Source organism: Salvelinus fontinalis, chromosome 23, assembly GCF_029448725.1.
Source record: "Salvelinus fontinalis isolate EN_2023a chromosome 23, ASM2944872v1, whole genome shotgun sequence".
Lineage (NCBI taxonomy): Eukaryota > Metazoa > Chordata > Actinopteri > Salmoniformes > Salmonidae > Salvelinus > Salvelinus fontinalis.
In genome coordinates this window covers 31,536,578-31,557,325 of record NC_074687.1, presented here as the reverse complement: position 1 = coordinate 31,557,325, position 20,748 = coordinate 31,536,578, and the positions used below count along the sequence as shown (strand labels likewise).

The following is a 20,748-nucleotide window of genomic DNA, read 5'->3' as shown; positions in this document are numbered from 1 at the left end:
ACTAGAGCTCCAATTTGAACTATCAACTGTCACTCTAGTCTACAATAAACTTTGATTCGTAATAAAAAAAACTCAGTTTTATGTCTTCCACTTCTCTTTGAGAAGGTTATTGGTATCTTCTCAGAACTCAACCCCATTGCTAGAAACCCTCACTGATAATTCATGCAAAGTTTGTTGATTTCAATAAACCTCTTCATGCAGTCCAAATACGCTTCTTGATACAGCATTTGAGATATATTATTTATCTTGTTCTACAGTAGGCTGCAGATATCTAAACCCTACACAAATCAGTACAGCACCACAGCCATGAATGTTCCTTGTTACATGTCAAAACACCTAATCATTACTAGAATATATATTTTTCATATCAAAAAGTAGAGATTAATCACCAAACCCCACATTATACGTGAGAAAATAAATTTTGTTACAGCTATCGCTCTTACTTTGGCCTTGTGTGTTTTGGCCTGTTAAGCAGATAAAGCATGAATCCGCTCTCTCACTGTTTGGTGCCCCATAATGGATTAGCCAGCTGTACATGTATTGTGGCTGAATTTATCCATACCATGATCCTAACTGTATACAATAGTGCTGACTGGGGAACGTAGTGAATTTGAGGCATCCCATCAATAATGATGAGTGCCCCTGTAAATCCTACATTCATATAGTTGCATTGATATTGGCCTCCTGGAATTGAAACTTTAACTGTGCCTAAATCATATACAATTATTATTACGGATCATAAAAATGTATTGATGAACATCATGTAAATATGTTTACTAATTGTACAAAACATAATTCAAATACCTGTTAATCACTTCCTTTGCTTTCTCTGTACCTGCTACAGTTAAACGAGAAGAATACGATTTTTACAAGGTCGTTTTGGTCTTAGTTATTCCTTTGATCTTATTTATATGTCATATTTCATTATATATGAATGCAGCTTGTTTACAAGAACGCACCTATCAAATAATAGAAATATACAAATATATGACAAAATTGATAATAAAGTTCTAACAAACCAAGAAAGGAAAACAATAAGGATACTGGATCATTCTCTGGTTAGATGCTGAGTTTAATGAGCTATGTACTATAACCCACAATATTTCTAAAATACAATTATTTCAATATTTCTAAGGGCAATATTTGTTAAGCTGCATTTTGTCTTGGTCAGTGTTAAACGCCTTGAGAATTCCTTAACATGCTTTATAAACCTAACTGATTCTCTGCTCCACTTACCACAGTCTTCGTAGTGGTATCACATCATGTTACAACTTGACACACTTTCCTTTACCCCCCTCAACATAAAGTCATCTTGTGTTTAACAGCCAAGTAATAAAGCAATAAGATGTGGGGTAAGACAAGACAGATTCTGATAACAGATAACATTCACACTGTTCATGTAAAAGTTCCAAGAGTAAAGTCATGAAGTCATTTACAGGTCACATGATCATCTATGTTCAACAGACACCACTAATGTCCTGGGATGCTTCATGATGTGGGATGGAAAAGTTACTACTTCGTTGTTCAGTGCATGAACCCAGTCTCTGAATGATACAGCAGTTCTGTATGGGCACATTAACTAACTATAGACAACAACAAAACATGGCCAATAACTAGACACTCTTCTAGTCTCTGGGGGTTGTGAGGTACAACTGGACCCTTCGTAGTGGGCAAAACAGGTTGAAATGACATTACAACTAGATTACAACTAGTCCAATGGCTGCATTTCAACCAGCTTTGGCCACTGGGTTTACACTAAAGCCAGTCATTTGTTATACCCTATTTCACATCCCCATTCACATTACAAGACAGTTCTTATATATAGTTGTGAAGTACAAGCCTCTAACATTCACCAATTTCATGGTAGAACCTTCAGGCCTTCTATGGAACAACAATGAGCATTTATGGACTATGTTTTTGACTATTAAATGTGTTTTGACGTTTTGATCTGGATGTCACAAGTACTTTGTGATTAAGGTGTTTCTTAAACGTATTGTGACGAAAATGTGGCTTTTCAGTTATTTTTCCATCAGCCTGTCAAAATAATAAGTCGTTTTATACATCGCCTGTCATAAAAAACAAACTACATTATATCAACCTTTGCTTCCCGGCTTCATTACTTGGCTGTTATTGACATAAGCCTACAGCAAAGCCAACTACCGTTGACTAGAGACCTATGTAATGTTCATGAAATTACATTTTGCTTTCCAGCACAGTGTCATTGTTTACTTTTATGCTTAAATTGAAACACAGAGGTGATTGGTATTTCTGAGGATAAAGGAATGACACAAACAAATGGCTTGTTTACTGTATAAATGCAAGCTGCAATTAGTCAAGGATGGTCATGGGAAGAGCGTAGCTAAGCAGGGCCAGTAAGAAAGAGGTTTTGGACTGTCCTTGCCAGTGGATATGGTAAGTTATGTTATGGTATGAAAACAATTGCTAGAATGTGGAAAAAATGGGTTAAAACTCACTTTTGAATTGTTTTAAGTACAGGGAGGAGAGGTGTACTAGTAATGGTAAAGGTGGTGGTAGTGTTTGGTAATAATGTAGTTATAGTAATATTCTGTTCCTAACCATTTTGGGGTTGTGATTAATGTACAGTAAGTAGCCCATGACACATTGAATATTTACACATTATGTACTGTAAATAGTCTGTGTGTTACACGCAGGATGCAATCTTTCTAAATGTACTAATTTGCATAAAATGGGTTGCAAATGCAGATGAGAAGAGAGAGTGAATGGCTACCTCTTTGGGCAACATATTTAATGCTAAAGGGCTGTTCCATATTGTTCTGAACCTATTGTCCATTGGATGTGTGGATACCATACTAGTCTTTTCTTTTGTCCATGCATGTCAAAGCACCAAACCAGTAATTATTTATCCTTTTTCCCCAAATACAAATCCATATTTCTCACCCAATGTTGTGCTACAACAAAAAGGTACACATGTGCCAGTACCCTGAATTATAACTATGTGAGCATTTGAATAACAATACTTTGTTTGTCAAGAGGTAGTATAAAAAGCTCTGAAAACATGTGGAATCTCTCCAACGGAGACCATGGGCAAGGTAGGGCTTTTCCCCTGTGCTAATGAACTGTAAACTCTGACCGTTTTACTCTCTTCTCTGCTCTATAATGTGTTCAGTATATTTTCCCACGCCCCATAGCAGCCCAAAGTGAAACTTATCATTGGATTTTCTTGATTTGCAGATTACATTTTACGAGGACAGGAACTTCCAAGGTCGTAGTTATGAGTGCAGCAATGACTGCACAGACCTGCACTCCTACTTCAGCCGCTGTAACTCCATCAGGGTGGAGAGTGGCTGTTTTATGATCTATGAGCGCCCCAACTACATGGGTCACCAGTATTACATGAGAAGGGGAGAATATCCTGATTATCAGCGTTGGATGGGCTTCAGTAGCTGTATCCGATCATGCCGTATGATTCCAATGGTAAGTTCTGACCGGATATGTGAAAGTTTTACTGAAGCAACAAAAGGAACCTGAAGATTACTTTCAAAACAAGAGAGTTGGAACAAGAATAAAAACATAATTTATCACTCTCAATTTATCTCTGTTTATGCTTTAGATTTATGAACTTCCTGGAATTATCCAGGAAATGTTTTTTCATATTTAACGGTGTCTTGCCATTATAATGTCCATCTACTCTCTGTTCGGTATCCACTGGTTGCCATTTTGATTGTTCTGCTTGTTGTTCCACAGTACCGGGGTTCATATAGGATGCGAATCTACGAGAAGGCCGACTTCAGCGGTCACATGATGGAGTTCATGGATGACTGTCCCTGTGTGTCTGATCGTTTCCACCACCGCCACGTCTACTCCTGTAATATCATGAACGGCTTCTGGATCTTCTACGAGTATCCCAACTACCGGGGCCGACAGTACTTCCTAAGAGCCGGAGAGTACAGAAGATACCGTGAATGGTGCGCCACCTGCGCCATTGTAGGCTCCTTTAGACGGGTCACTGACTTTTAGCCATCCTGCTCAAGCACTTGCTGTAAATACATGCTTAGTTATTAAAATGGTTACATTTTTAACCCCTTTGTGTATGAATGATCTTTGACTTGTTTAAATATTAATTATTTAAATAACTAATATTCATTAAATGTTCACTGTGTTTTTGTGGTTTCTCATAAGTTAGTATAAAATGACATTACCATATTCAATAATTATTCAATCAAAGTCAGGTCATTACTTGTGCAAACAATGATCAAATACCACTTAATTCTCTCTACAGACTTGACCAATTAGAGTGTTTTCAGACTACTAGACTTTTGGACACTAAAATCAAATGGCCTTAGCTACCATAAGTGGCTATCTACGGAGGCAGGCAGGACAACATCATGTTTAGAATGAAACACCATTAAGAAGAAAATAAGCATAACTCAGAACATATTGAATCTAAAGTTGAACACCACAGCATTAAGACAATATGAAGAAATAAGTATTTCATTACTCATTACAAGTAGTACAATTCCTAAGCAATAATTTGTAACGCATTTAAACATATTTAGAAACATTTATAATGGCTTCTTCATGTATATATACATTCAAATACAGACTTCCAGTACAGTATAAAATGAATAATGCATTTCACATACAAATAAGCCTACACTTCTGCGAAAATATAGAGAATTATCTTGAACAACAGTAAATATTTGATATCCTGCAAAAGATTTTGTGACACAGTTATGTATAAAAAGGCCTAACAAAAAATAAAAACCATCATTATCATTAACATGAGTTGCGTTATTACTTGATATCAGTTGAGTAATCACTTCAATCAGAACTAAATAATATCATATGAATCCTCAACCATTATTGATCCTGTCACTGGTGGACTAAAATGTTTGATGCATCGTAAAAGTGTTTGCCAAATGTTAGAACATTTATATGAGGTAATTGTAAGATAAATAACTTTTATTCTGGTCTCAACAAAATTAGAAATCGGTATTATATAACTTTAGTAATCAGTATTGAATGAATTATTGGATTAAATACAAATACACATGTGCATAGCCACATATATAGGTGATTCTCCAGAAGTGGTGCAAAGTGGTGCAAATTTCCTCAATTCTTACAATTGAGGAAAGGGCCCATGGACTCTTGATCTAGAACACTCACGACTACATCAATTCAGTCTTTAAATTGTCATGGTCTCAACTCACTGGGTCTTGCTTATAGGGACCAATGTCCGGGTATAAATCTTGGTCTTGGCTGGATAATACCATTGTCTTTGGTTGACAAATGATAGGCAACCCAATTTGAAGAAGCCAGTCTTTGGTCATTGGCTGGTAGCGGTAAAAGCTATGATCCCTTATTGATGTCACTTGTTGAATCCACTTCAATCAGTGTTGACATGGATTGAGACATGGATTGTGTGTGAGCCATTCAGAGGGTGAATTTAAAGACAAAAGATTTACAGTAGGTGCCTTTGAACGGGGTATGGTAGTAGGTGCCTTTGAACGGGGTATGGTAGTAGGTGCCTTTGAACGGGGTATGGTAGTAGGTGCCTTTGAACGGGGTATGGTAGTAGGTGCCTTTGAACGGGGTATGGTAGTAGGTGCCTTTGAACGGGGTATGGTAGTAGGTGCCTTTGAACGGGGTATGGTAGTAGGTGCCTTTGAACGGGGTATGGTAGTAGGTGCCTTTGAACGGGGTATGGTAGTAGGTGCCTTTGAACGGGGTATGGTAGTAGGTGCCTTTGAACGGGGTATGGTAGTAGGTGCCTTTGAACGGGGTATGGTAGTAGGTGCCTTTGAACGGGGTATGGTAGTAGGTGCCTTTGAACGGGGTATGGTAGTAGGTGCCTTTGAACGGGGTATGGTAGTAGGTGCCTTTGAACGGGGTATGGTAGTAGGTGCCTTTGAACGGGGTATGGTAGTAGGTGCCAGGCGCACCGGTTTCTGGTAAGAACTGCATCTCTGCTTGGTTTTTCACGTTCAACAGTTTAAATTTTTTAATCAAGAATGGTCCACCACCCAAAGAACATCCAACCTCCGTCTGTTTCATTCGACCAGGATCTTACAAATTCTGGTTTGCAGACTGAGTAATATAACTAAAATGGGTTATGTACCTGGAGAACATAATTCTCTTATCAGTACACTATCCAGTGGATAAACTCAAACGATCAATGACAAATGCAATTTACAGACAGGTTAAACAACCTTTTCCTTTACTAAGGGACGGAACAGCTTTGAATAAGATTCTATAGTTGTATATTAAAATATTATTATTTCAAGTACATAAAATCATGATAAAAGTGCTTTTCAAACATGACCAGTATGCTCTATCTAGATTTAGGACATCATAAACTCACTTCTTCTTTCACTATAACTGTAATATTGGTCTCTGTGTGTTCAACAGAGATGTGTTCTGAAAATCGACCTCATCTCAGTTCTCTACTGTACATCCTCGATTACTGGACCATACTGTATGCAAAGAACATTCTTACTGATAAGCGTACACAAAAGTGGTGCTTATAATGAAACAGACAACACAGGTCATCACTGCCAGAAATGTATGGATGAAAACCATTGTTACACTTCATAGGCCCTGATCAGCGAAAGCGTCATACTGCTCAATCATCAGCTTTGGACAATTTGAATAACAACACATCATGGCCCCCTGGTTTTTGTATAAAATGACTGCAGAATGATGGTAGAAGCACAAGCTGATCCACTGTCAACCACCAACCACCAACATGGGCAAGGTAATCTGATCTGGTTCACAGTAGCTACATGTAGGCTACAGTTTTACAAAAGTGAAATGTACATCCTATATTCTGTAAATATAATAGTTCAGTAACATTATTTAGTTATCTGTTATAAGAATCAGTTCTTATGGAAATTCAGTAATTCAACAATTACCCAGAGTCTAAAAATGCAATTAGCCTATATGCTTGATGATTTTTTTGCCTTTTCAGGAATTATTATACAGTTTATCTCTCTTTTCCTATAGATTATCTTCTACGAGGAGAGGAACTTCCAGGGCCGCAACTATGAGTGCATGAGCGACTGCCCTGACATGTCCCCCTACATGTCCCGCTGCCAGTCCTGCAGGGTTGAGAGCGGCTGCTTCATGGTGTATGAGCGCAACAACTTCATGGGCCAGCAGTTCTTCATGAGGAGGGGAGAGTACCCTGACATGCAGCGCATGATGAGCATGGGCATGATGTTCGACAACATCCGGTCCTGCAGAATGATCCCCATGGTAAGACACCTTATCTCATAGATGATACCTTATAGTGTAATTGCCTATTTGAAGATATACAACATTCAAAGTACATAAGTGTCATAAAATAATGTTGTTCTTTTTATTGCATTTCAGCACAGAGGATCCTTCAAGATGAGGATCTACGAGAGGGAGAACTTCGGAGGTCAGATGATGGAGCTGATGGACGACTGTGACTCCATCATGGATCGTTTCCGCATGTCCGACTGCCAGTCCTGCAACGTGATGGACGGCCACTGGCTGATGTACGAGCAGCCCCACTTCAGAGGAAGGATGATGTACATGAGGCCTGGAGAGTACAGGAACTTCAGGGAGATGAGCATGGGAATGGGAGGCATGAGCCAGGGATCCATGAGATTCATGAGCATGAAGCGTATCAATGATATGTGCAATTAAATGTCTTTAATTGTTCATGGGAATAAAATAATTGAAGATGTTTCATAACTCAATTGTCTTTCTGATTTTCATACCAGTATTCATCTTAAAGCAAAATAAATTGCACACAATATTTAAAATATCACTGAAGCTTTGTAAATATTCCCACAATGATTACATGGGCATGGACATGTACATGTACATTATAAGTATCTAGTAGGGTACACATGGTACAACATCTTCAAGCAAACCTTTTAAATTGTGCAAGCTGCCTCCAAGTTTCAGGTCATACCTGAATGCTTTTGTAAAGTTTATTAGTTATTTACTGTAGTTCATAGATCATTTTTCAAACCAGTAAGAAATAGTTATAATAGAATGTTTGAAAGGATGTGCTTGTCATTTAACTGGTTGCCTGAGCTTACATGGCTGCACTAGTATCCATTTCAGTAGTAATCAATAACATTACAATCATATATAAACTCACTATTTTGCAAGCACCAATATGACAATCTTATAATTTCAAACATTTTGTTATAACTGTTTAGCTATTTATCTGATCTATAAACTAATAATTAACATTAACATAGATCCCTTTACCTTAATATACATTTTATTGGAACACCTGGAAAATTATTTAATTAACTACATTCCATATAATTATATATTTAAATATATATAAATACATTTTGAATATGCTAAAGCCTCGTGTTATGGACAGGGAATGTAGAGGAGACAGTGAGTAAGAGAGGGGAATGACCAAGATGGGGTTCGTAACCCCGTTGCCAGTGGGTATTGTGGTCCTGAGTCGGCAGCTCTACCACTAGACCAGACTCTGGGCTGATCCATACAATTCTAAAGGGAGGAAAATATTCCTATAAGGATGACCTAATTTGCATATTTCCCAGAGTGCTTATTTCACACATCGCATGGGAAGATGATGTTGTACTGTCTCATCAGGAGGCCCACAACTGTGGATGTAGATGGTCTTCATATCAAACAAATAGCATACCATATTTATGGACTAAGTTACCAAGGGATAGTGTACATAAAGGTCCAAATCCTAACCTCAGGTCCATGTGCTAAACTCAAACTTTTTTGTAAATCATGCTTGGAGGTCAAATTAACATTATGCAACTCAATTACCAAAGCACTGTGGGCCCATATTAAATACGGAAAATTTTGATGTATGTAAGCTGTCAGTCAGACTCCACAAAAGTGAAACCGAAACTCAACTCTATGGTTAAATTAAGGTATTAGATTGGAATGGTTAAGGTAAGTTTTAAGGTTTGGGATAGGGTTAAAACAGAAAATAACTGGGATAAAAATGAGTGCCTAGCACTGGGACTTAACCTATGATCCTTGGAGACGTAGCTCACTGTTTAAGCTCTTCTTCTAACTCCATCCACAACACCCTAGCAAGCAAAGAACCTACTAGATCAGGGGTGTCAAACTCATTTCGCATCGTGGGCCACATACGGCCTAGGGAGATGTCAAGTGGGCCGGACCATTAAAATTATACCATACTCTGCTATAAATAACCAAAATATCATGTCTTTCCTTTGTTTTGGTGTAAAGAAGCACAAGAACATTAGGAAAATATTGAAATTTAATGAACTATCCTTTTACAAAACATTTCATGAAACACCTCATATTTCCTTAGACAAATGTGCAATTTACTTTTATCATTCACAAATATGCATTGCAACTGATCCCACTGATTGTACAAAGGCACAAAACTTTAATTGGTACTGAAAAATATAGTAATGCACTTTAAGATTAAATGAGACTTTTAAAGAAAGGAATTTTTAAACCACTTACACATACGCATATAAAATCTAAATGTAATCCCTGCGTACACCTTACAAACTAAGGAGAGTGATTTTAAATGTGTAATGAAGAAAGTGTTTGCCTGTCCTGTAAATCTGTAAACTTCATACATGAAACATACATACACATACAATACATACTGAAAATTTATGGAGTTGTATGAACAGTAGAATTCCATCACACAACTTTTGTTTTGAAGCTGCTGACTAACATTAAAGTGCACGTTTTTTAAATCACCACAGTAAGGATTCATCTTCACAGAGCTGTATTCTTTCAATGCAAACAGTATCTAGCAATTTTGTCTTTGTACCGTTTCATGTCCGCATCAGGTCTGGTCACACACACATCTCTCAGACAGGGGAAATGAGCAGGGTTGCCATTTGCCTTCGATGCTAATGCTATTTCGCTAGCAATTAGGTAGCTGGCTTTTACCGCTGCTTCACTGACTTCTCGGCTCTGGATGAAAGTTGACTGCTGTTTCCTCAGACCCGCCAGCAATTCGTTAATCTTATCTCTTCTCAGTTGTCCTTGCAAGCCGTCATATTTTTCGCTGTGATGAGTCTCGTAGTGGCGTCGAATATTATATTCCTTCAATACCGAAACTTGTTGCAAACACACCAAGCACGAAGGTTTTCCGTGCATCTCTGTAAATAAATAGGACGTGGTCCATTTTTCTTTGAAAATTCTACACTCCTTATCTACTTTTCTCCGTTTGGATAACGACATTTTGGCTAATGAGGGTGTAGCGGAGAGGTAGAGACCAAGGTATTAACAACGTCGTAACAAGCAGCAGATGGCGCATTGATACCGTCTGCTGTTTTCAGTCTGTCTCAGTGATGCGGCTTGTCTTCTACTCTGATGGAAAGAGTGCGCCCCTTAGCGGATAATCCATGAATTGCAGCGAATTAAAAATATTAATTCCATGTCTTTTATGCATTTTTTCCACTTTCAAATTATCCTGCGGGCCTGATCGAACCTCCTTGGGGGCCGGTTCCGGCCCGCGGGCCGTATGTTTGACACCCCTGCACTAGATCATAATAGGCACACATGTTTCCCCTAGTGGACTGTATAAAATTGCAATGGAAATAATCGTAATCTGGAGCCTGCAGTTATGAACCCGGGATTGATATTCCATGTGAGAATGGCCTGAGGTTCTGTTAGGATTTCAACCAAAGAAAATAGCAGGGGTCCAAGCACTGAACCTTGAAGAACACCAAATTCAACTTTGATTTGTTATCTATCTGCACAAATACATATCCGTTTGATTAGTAAACTATACAGTAAACCAGTTGAGAACATATCCTCAAATGCCAAACAAGTTTTCAAGTCTGTTTAGGATAATAAAAAGTGTTGGGCTGCTGATTGGCAAAAAAAACTAATGTGAGATTAAGGTGTATTTATGTTTAATTTCAAAATGGGCATAGAGGGAGGTTGAAGACAAATAAGGGAATTGTGCTCAGAACTCTTCTAGTTTTATGTGTGTGTGACCGACTGGGTACCATTCACTTCTAGTTTTATGTGTGGTTCATGATGATGAAGAACCAAATTTGAAGAGCAACATTCTAAAAAAATAGCTAATATTATGTAGAGCAAGGTATAAAGTGTGGTATCTAAAAGTTTTATACAGTATACAGAAACTACAGTAATTCAGTTTAGTTAATTGTTTTAACTGTTATGCTGTGCAGAATTGTGCTTGATTTTCATTGAATGAGTAGGTATTCTCTCTGTCACTCATATTGAGGTATTGAGAGTTGCTGGTGAGTGTTGTGATTTTATGGTTTTACTTTAGTAGTAAAGTATTTTAGGTGTGTGAAGTAAGCATTCTTATGTCTTCAGATAATGGCTTTAAAAACATTTAAAAAATGATTGGATGATGACTATGACCAGTAGTTTTCTCTCTACAGTATGACACATAAAACTATTAGATGTCTCAATTCAACAAATTTGCTGAAACTTTGCAAGGTGTAAAGAGTACAGTATGTTTTCATACTCATTGAGTGAACACTAGAGAAGACAATAAGATGGCGGTTGGACCTAACTTTTATTAATTTCAATGTTAGGCTCATTTTCATGTTGACAATGTATTGCCTCTCAGTTTGGGTGAGCAACAACACGTCTGATGGAGCCAATCCTGGAATTGATGGCTCCCCAGTCACTGTATCTCCTGTACTCGCCAGGCATCAGGAGATACTGCCTGCCTCTGTAGTTGGGATGCTCATAGAAGAGCCAATACCCCTCCATAACATTGCAAGAGTGGATATCATTGTAATGGAATCGATCGTAGAGGGAGGGGCAGTCATCAGCAAACTCCAGCATCTGACCGCCAAAGTCAGAGCGCTCGTAGATTCTCATCTTGTGAGCTCCCTGATTCTGAGAACAAGGAGGAGAAGATGGGTACGTTCATTTAGCCACTTTACTATTAAGTTTCAAGTTTCATGTTTATTTGCCATGTGTATTACTACCTACATCAATGATGGGTTAACTTGTATACCAGGAAAGAGGAATATGGGCTCACTTGAGGGATCATGCGGCAGGATTTCACGCAATCATTAAAGCCCATCCAGCGCTGGTAGTCGGGATACTCTCCCCTTCTCAGGAAGTACTGGTAGCCCATGTAGTTTGGCCGCTCATAGACCATCCAGCTACCACTCTCCACTTGGATGGAGTTACAGTGGCTGAAATGGGTGTGCAGGTCGGCACAGTCGGTGTTGCACTCATAGGAGCGACCCTGGAAGTTCTTGTCCTCGTAGAAGATTATCTAAAAATACGAATGGAAGTAAACATGCATACAATGGAAAGAACATTGAGTTTTGTGCCATGCAAAGGATCAAACAACTGAGTGTCTATCTCGCAGCCAGGTGTTCATTGTTCTTTGTTCTGTCAGACAAACAATGAGCGAGAAGGTGTGACAGGACAAAAGATGTGCAGCGAAACAACATGCCTTACCTTTCCCATTGTGTTAGCTAAATGTGATCACACTGCAACACTGACTAAGCGAGCCATGGCCCTTTTATATCCTATAGGAATAGAGACATTGTTATGTTAATCAATTGACTTTAGATGTCAGCCTTTTTGAAAATACAGCATGGCTGCCAAATTACAAAAGATAGTTGTTTTTCTTTGTCAGCAGGTTGAATTGCCTTTTTGTTACGTACACAAAGGCTTCAATGGTGCTAATGAACTTATCATGTACTCTGCACATGTTTATCAGTGGAAAACCAAAATCTGATAGCTAAAAGAACGGATGACAGAATATTCAACCCAAAACTGATGACAGAATACCCAAATTCAAAACGTATTTATCAAGCATTTATTTGATCTTTAAAAGTAAGCTCTCATATATACACATTCATTGATTGTTATGAATCACCTTCACTGTGGTGAATATTAAATATGATCGGATGCGCACAAATATTACCATTATTGTTTGACATATACTACTTTCTACATCGCTACCCTACTTATAAATATAATTCATGAAAATTTCAAACACACAGCAAACTATAATAAAAGTATGATGGATAATAAGAAAATGTGGGATTTGACTCCCCTTGCCTGGTGGTTTCAGTACTGTTTCTGTGGTCAGGTTTTGGAATATGTCCAGCCAAACTTGTGCTCGTGCCACCTGTGGTCTCAGTTGACCCACAGCCAAGTGAGTGGCTGCTGGTTTGGACAACAACTCAGGTCATGTGATTGACTGTATTGCGTTTTACAATATACCACCCAGTGGCCAACGGGAGAGTGACCTTGAATATTTACAGTGGGACTCATTTTGACTGTAATGAATGGCTGCTTCCCAGTTCTGCAGCCATTTCAATAAGTGCCTAATGCTACCTGAATGGCATGACTGTGAATTGGAACAGGCCAAACTATTAAAAGGTACTGTGTACCAACATGCTCACCAGTAATGTATTCAAATAGCAAACTGCTTCCACAACACCTTGCTCTTCCTCTCTGTAACAACTCTGCTAGTTGATAGACAATCACAACTTGGTATGAATTTACTTTGAGGTTAAACATACAATTTGAGAGATTGCAGTTCCATTCTTTTTGTTAATCAAACATTAATGTATATAAATACATAAATAAACCAAATGAGGTTATTGTTTTCAAGGTAAGGAAACATAGTGACGACTACAGCTGCAGATCCTAGGCCAAATACCCCAGGTTATTTGTCAATGTCAAATCTTCTGACAGTTGACAGCCTTATTCTAGCTAGATAATCAAGTTTATTGCTATTTTTAGGAAACATGTTTCTGTACAGGTTGCTATATGAGCTTCCTAATGAACAATATTAAAATGCTTCATGACATAGTACTGTATATAAAGAATCTGTTTGTTATTCATTAAATCTAATTAGTATATTTAGTGTTATTTAGTATTAGTCAACACTTTGTTTAATTAATAGAATGTATAGACATCTACATTATGATATATACATTTTATTTTTATAAATAAATATGATATACATTTCTAATATAAAATAATATTTTAGTATAAAATGTAAATACAAAATATTATCGAAATCATAATGTGGGCCTCCGGGTCTTTGGATGAGTCTGACATCTATAAGGATTGGTTAAATGGTTAAACTAATAAACCTCCCACTGTACATGATTAAGATACAGTTATTTGACTGAATCACTTTTCTTGGGCCTTCATCTGTACCCATAATCCAGAACTCTGCTATTATACTGTGGAGGTGCTGCCCTCTCCTGGGTTTGCTGTGACTTGTGGATGGCAGTATTTGTGGAGCATACATTGTACAACCTTGGAGGTGTATTACAGTAAGTTGCCACTTCAATAAAAAATAATAATGTACTGTTTCTTAGCTGTTTAAACATTCCAAAGAGGAATTCCCAACAAATATCCACAATTCCTGTTTTTCCTTTATGGTATGAATAATAAGAGCAGATGCTGAAGCATGAGCTGTATACTGATGCTGATACAAAGTATTTTCTACAAATTGTTGACTTACTACTAGAATAGACAGTACTTACTAACATTTAATTCAACATTTATTAACCTTATGTAATGATCAGTGGTTTTAACAGATTCTAATTCCATTAACTCCACATCAAGTTTTGAAATGGTATGCATCGTAACAACCTCATCACCTGGGGAGGACATGTCCTGGTGTACTGCTCCTGTTGACCTGGGAAAACGAACCATATGAAAATGCAGATTTATGTTCTGATTGCACCTTTACCTCGAACCAAGGACTGAAATGAAAATTAAAGAGACTTCAAATTAAAAGCTAAGTGATTTTATTTATACTCAAATTTTAGACATTGGTGCGTTTAATAACAAGAATCCATGATACGCCTCATGCTGTTGAACCTCATGGGGTTGGAGCCCATGTGCATGCTCAACTCTCTCATGTTCCTGTACTCTCCAGGCCTCATGTACATCTGCCTGCCTCTGAAGTGGGGCTGCTCGTACATCAGCCAGTGGCCGTCCATCACGTTGCAGGACTGCATGTCGTTCATGCGGAAACGATCGGTCATGGACTCACAGTCATCGCTCAGCTCGTGCATCTGACCTCCGAAGTTCTCCTTCTCGTACATCCTCATCCTAAAGTTTCCTTTGTGCTGTAAACGGATATGGGAAAAGTGTTTTACCAAATTGTGCGAAATATACGTTCACATTGCTTTTGCTGGAGCTGTCCGTATGGCCTATGGGAGTCAAAATGAACCGGTGAATTAAATTTACCATGGGGATGTTACGGCAAGACCTGATGCAATCGTTCATGCCCATACGCTGGTAGTCACCATACTCTCCCCTTCTCACAAAGTACTGGTTTCCCATGAAGTTGGAATGATCATAGACCATGAAGCAGCCGCTCTCAACTCTGCAGGAGTTGCACCTGCTCAGGTAGGAGGTCAGCTCAGGGCAGTCGCTGGAGGTCTCATAGGAACGACCCTGGAAGTTCCTGTCCTCGTAGAAGATGATCTAAAAACACAAAACAAAACCATAATTTACAAAAACAAATTCTAGTTCTAACAGTACAATTGATTGATTGTTATAAACAAATTAGAAAAAGCTTAAAATGTCAAATTCCGCCAAAGCTCCCCACACCTTTCCCATAGACATGGTTGCGGTTACTGTATTGGTCTCAGGATTGTACAATTTTTTGTATGTTCCCCTATCGCTTTTATACTTGAGCCGACAGCCAAAGAATATGTGGCTCCATTGTTCAAACCCCTGACAGAGCAATATGGCACAGAGGCCCACCCTGTACAGTTCAATTCAAAGTGGCCATTAAAGAGTCATTATTTGCGGCTGTGTGCATTTGTGAGGAAAGCCCATCTCTTTATTGTTTCTGTTGAATAACAGTATGAAGGCGAATTCTTCATATCGAGACTTTTCAGAGATATCAACAAACCTAACTGACATTTGTTCATGGTTATTACGATTTAAATCTTAATATTTAAAAAAGCACAAAAAAATAGTAGCATCATGATTCAAACATTAGTCTATTAGAAAAAAAATAACACATTACTGAATTTTTTTATTCATATTAACTGGTCTTGCCCAATGTTAATACATGTGGATTAATTTATTTTTTATCCTAATGTTATAAAATGGTTGTTGATATTTTCTATCCTCCAACAAAACTTCTGCATAAAATGTATCAATTGACACATTGTATAACTGGAATCCAAAACATTATAGTTACGGTTTGTATAGTGGTTAATACCCTCTAAGGAAAAAAGGTTTCCAAAAGTGTTTGGCTGTCCCCATAAAAGCTCAGTTTTTGGTTCCAGGTTGAACCCATGTTTTTCTGTGGAAAGGGTTCTACATGGAACCCATAAGGGTTCTACCTAGAACCAAAAGAGTTTTATATGGAAACAAAAAGGGTTCTTCAAAGGCTTTTCCTATGGGGACAGCTGAAGAACCATTTTAGGTTCTTGATAGGACCTTAGTTTCTAAGAGTGTATGTTTCCACTGAAATTTACCTGGTATTTATTTGGAAATAATTCGGTACCAATGGACACTTTCTTCTACTTACCTCAAATAACTCAATAGTTGGTAACTGCCTAGCACCTAATAATGCTCAGCGATGCTTGTAATAATAGGCCTTGGCCTGTTCCGACAATATTAACAGACCTTGGAACAGCCATGCCGTTTGGGTTGCATTATGCACCGGATTTGGTCTGTTCCCAATTCACAGTCATGCTGTTTGGGTTGCATTATGCACCGGATTTGGTCTGTTCCCAATTCACAGTCATGCCGTTTGGGTTGCATTATGCACCGGATTTGGTCTGTTCCAATTCACAGTCATGCCGTTTGGGTTGCATTATGCACCGGATTTGGTCTGTTCCAATTCACAGTCATGCCGTTTGGGTTGCATTATGCACCGGATTTGGTCTGTTCCAATTCACAGTCATGCTGTTTGGGTTGCATTACCCTCCAGCGATGACTTGTTTCAAGGTTCACCTTCCAACAGGACAACGACCTGAAGCACACAGCCAAGACAACGCAGGAGTGGCTTCGGGACAAGTCTCTGAATGTCCTTGAGTGGCCCAGCCAGAGCCCGGACTTGAACCCGATCGAACACCTCTGGAGAGACCCGAAAATAGCTGTGCAGCAACACTCCCCATCCAACCTGACAGAGTTTGAGAGGATATGCAGAGAAGAATGTGAGAAACTCCCCAAATACAGATGTGTCAAGCTTGTAGTGTCATACCCACGAAGACTCAATGCTGTAATCGCTGCCAAACGTGCTTCAACAAAGTACTGAGTAAAGTGTCTGAATACTTACATACATTTTATTTTTCACACTTTGTTTCTTCATAAATTAGCAAAAATTTATAAAAACCTGCTTTTGCTTTGTCAATATGGGGTATTGTGTGTAGATTGATGATGGGGAAAAAAAACAATTTAATCAATTTTAGAATAAGGCTGTAACATAACAAAATGTGGGAAAAAAGTCAAAGGGTCTGAATACTTTCTGAAGGCACTGTATCTTAGAAAATTACTATCTCACAATGGTTTTGTAAACATGCAGTTGTGTGCGTTAGATACAGGAAAACAGGACAAATTAGAAAAATTCAGGTTCATGCATTCAGATGAGTTTTACATATAAAAAGCCTTTATTGTTTGAGCCTTCAGCAAAACAAATTCATTAATTCATTTATAAAAAAGAAAAACTTGCAAGGGGAAAAGAGGATACCCTCCATTATTTTTGTTGTTGCAGATTTGTAGATACTCTAAGGCATGCTAACCTTTAATCACACATTAATTTTGCCATTAAACACAATTATATAGTTACTCTGTTATTTAATCAGTGCAATAAATATGCAATTTCTCAGAAACATTAAGATACATTGATGTCGTATGTCAAATTGTGTTCAGTGTGTTCTGTCCCTACAGGATCATGTTTTGGGTCAGACTCTGCGTCATGGTTCACTCCAGACCTGACTGCCCTTGACCAGCACAAAAACTTCCTGTGCACTAGCATTGCATAGTCCCAGCGATATGCAACTTTTCAGGAAAGTCAGGAACCAATACACACAGCCAGTTAGGAAAGCAAAAGCTAGCTTATTCAAACAGAAATTTGCATCCTGTAGCTCTAACTCCAAAACGTTTTGGGACACTGTAAAGTCCATGGAGAATAAGAGCACTTCCTCCCAGCTGCCCACTGCACTGAGGCTAGGAAACACTGTCACCACCGATAAATCCACGATAATCGAAAATTGCAATAAGCATTTCTCTACGGCTGGCCATGCTTTCCTCCTGGCTACCCCAACCCCGGCCAGCAGCTCCGCACCCCCCGCAGCTACTTGCCCAAGCCTCCCCAGCTTCTCCTTCACCCAAATCCAGACAGCAGATGTTCTGAAAGAGCTGCAAAACCTGGACCCGTACAAATCAGCTGGGCTAGACAATCTGGACCCTCTCTTTCTAAAATTATCCGCTGCCATTGTTGCAACCCCAGTCTGTTCAACCTCTCTTTTGTATCGTCCGAGATCCCTAAAGATTGGAAATCTGCCGCGGTCATCCCCCTCTTCAAAGGGGGTGACACTCTAGAGCCCAAACTGTTACAGACCTAAATCCATCCTGCCCTGCCTTTCTAAAGTCTTCAAAAGCCAAGTTAATTAACAGATCACTGACCATTTTGAATACCACCGTACCTTCTCCTCTGTGCAATCCTGTTTCCGAGCTGGTCACGGGTGCACCTCAGCCACGCTCAATGTACTAAACGATATCATAACCGCCATCGATAAAAGAGAGTACTGAGCAGCCGTCTTCATCGACCTGGCCAGGGCTTTCAACTCTGTCAATCACCGTATTCTTATCGGCAGACTCAACAGCTTTGGTTTCTCAAATGAATGCCTCGCCTGGTTCACCAACTACTTCTCAGATAGAGTTCAGTGTGTCAAATCGGAGGGCCTGTTGTCCGGACCTCTGGCAGTCTCTATGGGGATACCACATGGTTCATTTCTCGGGCCGACTCTTTTCTCTGTATACAGTTGAAGTCGGAAGTTTACATACAGTTAGGTTGGAGTCATTAAAACCAGTTTTTCAACCCCTCCACAAATTACTTGTTAACAAACTATAGATTTGGCAAGTCGGTTAGGACATCTACTTTGTGCATGACATAAGTAATTTTTCCAACAATTGTTTTTAGACAGACTATTTCACTTATAACTCACTGTATCACAATTCCAGTGGATCAGAAGTTTACATACAATAAGTTGACTGTGCCTTTAAACAGCTTGGAAAATTCCAGAATATGATGTCATGGCTTTAGAAGCTTCTGATAGGCTAATTGACATCATTTGAGTCAATTAGAGGTGTACCTGTGGATGTATTTCAAGGACTACCTTCAAACTCAGTGCCTCTTTGCTTGACATCATGGGAAAATCAAAAGAAATCAGCCAAGACCTCAGAAAAAAAATTGTAGACCTCCACAAGTCTGGTTCATCTTTGGGAGCAATTTCCCAAAGCCTGAAGGTACCACGTTCATCTGTACAAACAATAGTACTCAAGTATAAACACCATGGGACCACGCAGGCGTCATACCACTCAGAAAGGAGACGCGTTATGTCTCCTAGAGATGAACGTACTTTGGTGTGAAAAGTGCAAATCAATCCCAGAACAACAGCAAAGGACCTTGTGAAGATGCTGGAGGAAACAGGTACAAAAGTATCTATATCCAGAGTTAAACGAGTCCTATATCGACATAACCTGAAAGGCCGCTCAGCAAGGAAGAAGCCACTGCTCCAAAACCGCCATAAAAAAGCCAGACTACTGTTTGCAACTGCACATGGGGACAAAGATCATACTTTTTGGAGAAATGTCCTCTGGTCTGATGAAACAAAAATACAACTGTTTGGCCATAATGACCATCGTTATGTTTAGAGGAAAAAGGGGGAGGCTTGCAAGCCGAAGAACACCATCCCAACTGTGAAGCACGGGGGTGGCAGCATCATGTTGTGGGGGTGCTTTGCTGCAGGAGGGTCTGGTGCAATTCACAAAATAGATGGCATCATGAGGATTTAAAATTATGTGGATATATTGAAGCAACATCTCAAGACATCAGTCAGGAAGTTAAGGCTTGGTCGCAAATGGGTCTTCCAGATGGACATTGACCCCAAGCATACTTCCAAATTTGAGGCAAAATGGCTTAAGGACAACAAAGTCAAGGTATCGGAGTGGCCATCACAAAGCCCTGACCTCAATCCTATAGAACATTTGTGGGCAGAACTGAAAAGGCGTGTTTGATGCAAAGAGGCCTACAATCCTGACTCAGTTACACCAGCTCTGTCAGAAGGAATGGGTCAAAGATCACCCAACTTATTGTGGGAAGCTTGTGGAAGACTACCCGAAACGTTTGACTGAAGTTAAACAATTTAAAGGCAATGCTACCAAATACAAAGAGTGTATGTAAACTTCTGACCCACTGCGAATGTGATGAAAAAAGCTGAAATAAATCATTCTCTCCGCTATTATTCTGACATTTCACATTCTTAAAATAAAGTGGTGATCCTAACTGACCTAAGACAGGGAATTTTTACTAGGATTAAATGTCAGGAATTGTGAAAAACTGAGTTTAAATGTATTTGGCTAAGGTATATGTAAACTTCCGACTTTAACTGTAATTGTTATTCAAATCTTTCTAGTAACAATGCCAGGAAACCAACTATTTGAAACAGATGTGTCTGAATGATGATGATGAATGTGCCTTTAACATCAGTGGGTATGTCAATTATATAATAAATTATATATCTACAGATGTAATTACAAAACACCAAAATATTGAAATGATGCAGCACACTCAATTGC

General features: G+C 38.9%; 4 protein-coding genes across 4 annotated transcripts; 2 read left to right on the top strand and 2 right to left on the bottom strand.

Annotated features, from left to right (window-relative positions):
• Positions 1-3,037: 3,037 nt before the first annotated feature.
• Positions 3,038-4,010, top strand: si:dkey-57a22.15 (uncharacterized protein LOC795575 homolog). The gene is made up of 3 exons (XM_055879162.1): positions 3,038-3,071; positions 3,191-3,456; positions 3,727-4,010. Exons 1-3 carry the CDS (start codon positions 3,038-3,040, stop codon positions 3,997-3,999), a joined length of 573 nt encoding a protein of 190 aa, XP_055735137.1. The 3' UTR covers positions 4,000-4,010.
• A 2,697-nt stretch (positions 4,011-6,707) lies between these two features.
• On the top strand, positions 6,708-7,663 carry LOC129821142 (gamma-crystallin M1-like). Its single transcript, XM_055878478.1, has 3 exons — positions 6,708-6,736; positions 6,985-7,236; positions 7,354-7,663. The coding sequence occupies exons 1-3, from the start codon at positions 6,728-6,730 to the stop codon at positions 7,651-7,653; spliced, it is 561 nt and encodes a 186-aa protein (XP_055734453.1). The 5' UTR covers positions 6,708-6,727; the 3' UTR covers positions 7,654-7,663.
• Positions 7,664-11,517: 3,854 nt separating this feature from the next.
• On the bottom strand, positions 11,518-12,598 carry LOC129821143 (gamma-crystallin S-1-like). Its single transcript, XM_055878480.1, has 3 exons — positions 12,406-12,598; positions 11,975-12,217; positions 11,518-11,829 (listed from the first exon to the last, which is right to left on the bottom strand). The coding sequence occupies exons 1-3, from the start codon at positions 12,412-12,414 to the stop codon at positions 11,551-11,553; spliced, it is 531 nt and encodes a 176-aa protein (XP_055734455.1). The 5' UTR covers positions 12,415-12,598; the 3' UTR covers positions 11,518-11,550.
• A 2,161-nt stretch (positions 12,599-14,759) lies between these two features.
• LOC129821127 (gamma-crystallin M3-like) lies at positions 14,760-15,555 on the bottom strand. Its single transcript, XM_055878447.1, has 3 exons — positions 15,538-15,555; positions 15,172-15,411; positions 14,760-15,050 (listed from the first exon to the last, which is right to left on the bottom strand). The coding sequence occupies exons 1-3, from the start codon at positions 15,550-15,552 to the stop codon at positions 14,760-14,762; spliced, it is 546 nt and encodes a 181-aa protein (XP_055734422.1). The 5' UTR covers positions 15,553-15,555.
• Between the last annotated feature and the right edge of the window lie 5,193 nt (positions 15,556-20,748).

Coding starts and splice junctions, on each gene's coding strand:
- si:dkey-57a22.15 (XM_055879162.1), top strand. CDS start 3,038: ATGTGGAATCTCTCCAACGGAGACCATGGGCAAG. Junction 3,072..3,190: donor CAACGGAGACCATGGGCAAG/GTAGGGCTTTTC, acceptor AGTGAAACTTAT/CATTGGATTTTCTTGATTTG. Junction 3,457..3,726: donor CATGCCGTATGATTCCAATG/GTAAGTTCTGAC, acceptor GTTGTTCCACAG/TACCGGGGTTCATATAGGAT.
- LOC129821142 (XM_055878478.1), top strand. Junction 7,237..7,353: donor CCTGCAGAATGATCCCCATG/GTAAGACACCTT, acceptor ATTGCATTTCAG/CACAGAGGATCCTTCAAGAT.
- LOC129821143 (XM_055878480.1), bottom strand. Junction 11,830..11,974: donor CCTGCCGCATGATCCCTCAA/GTGAGCCCATAT, acceptor CCTTGTTCTCAG/AATCAGGGAGCTCACAAGAT.
- LOC129821127 (XM_055878447.1), bottom strand. Junction 15,051..15,171: donor CTTGCCGTAACATCCCCATG/GTAAATTTAATT, acceptor ATCCGTTTACAG/CACAAAGGAAACTTTAGGAT.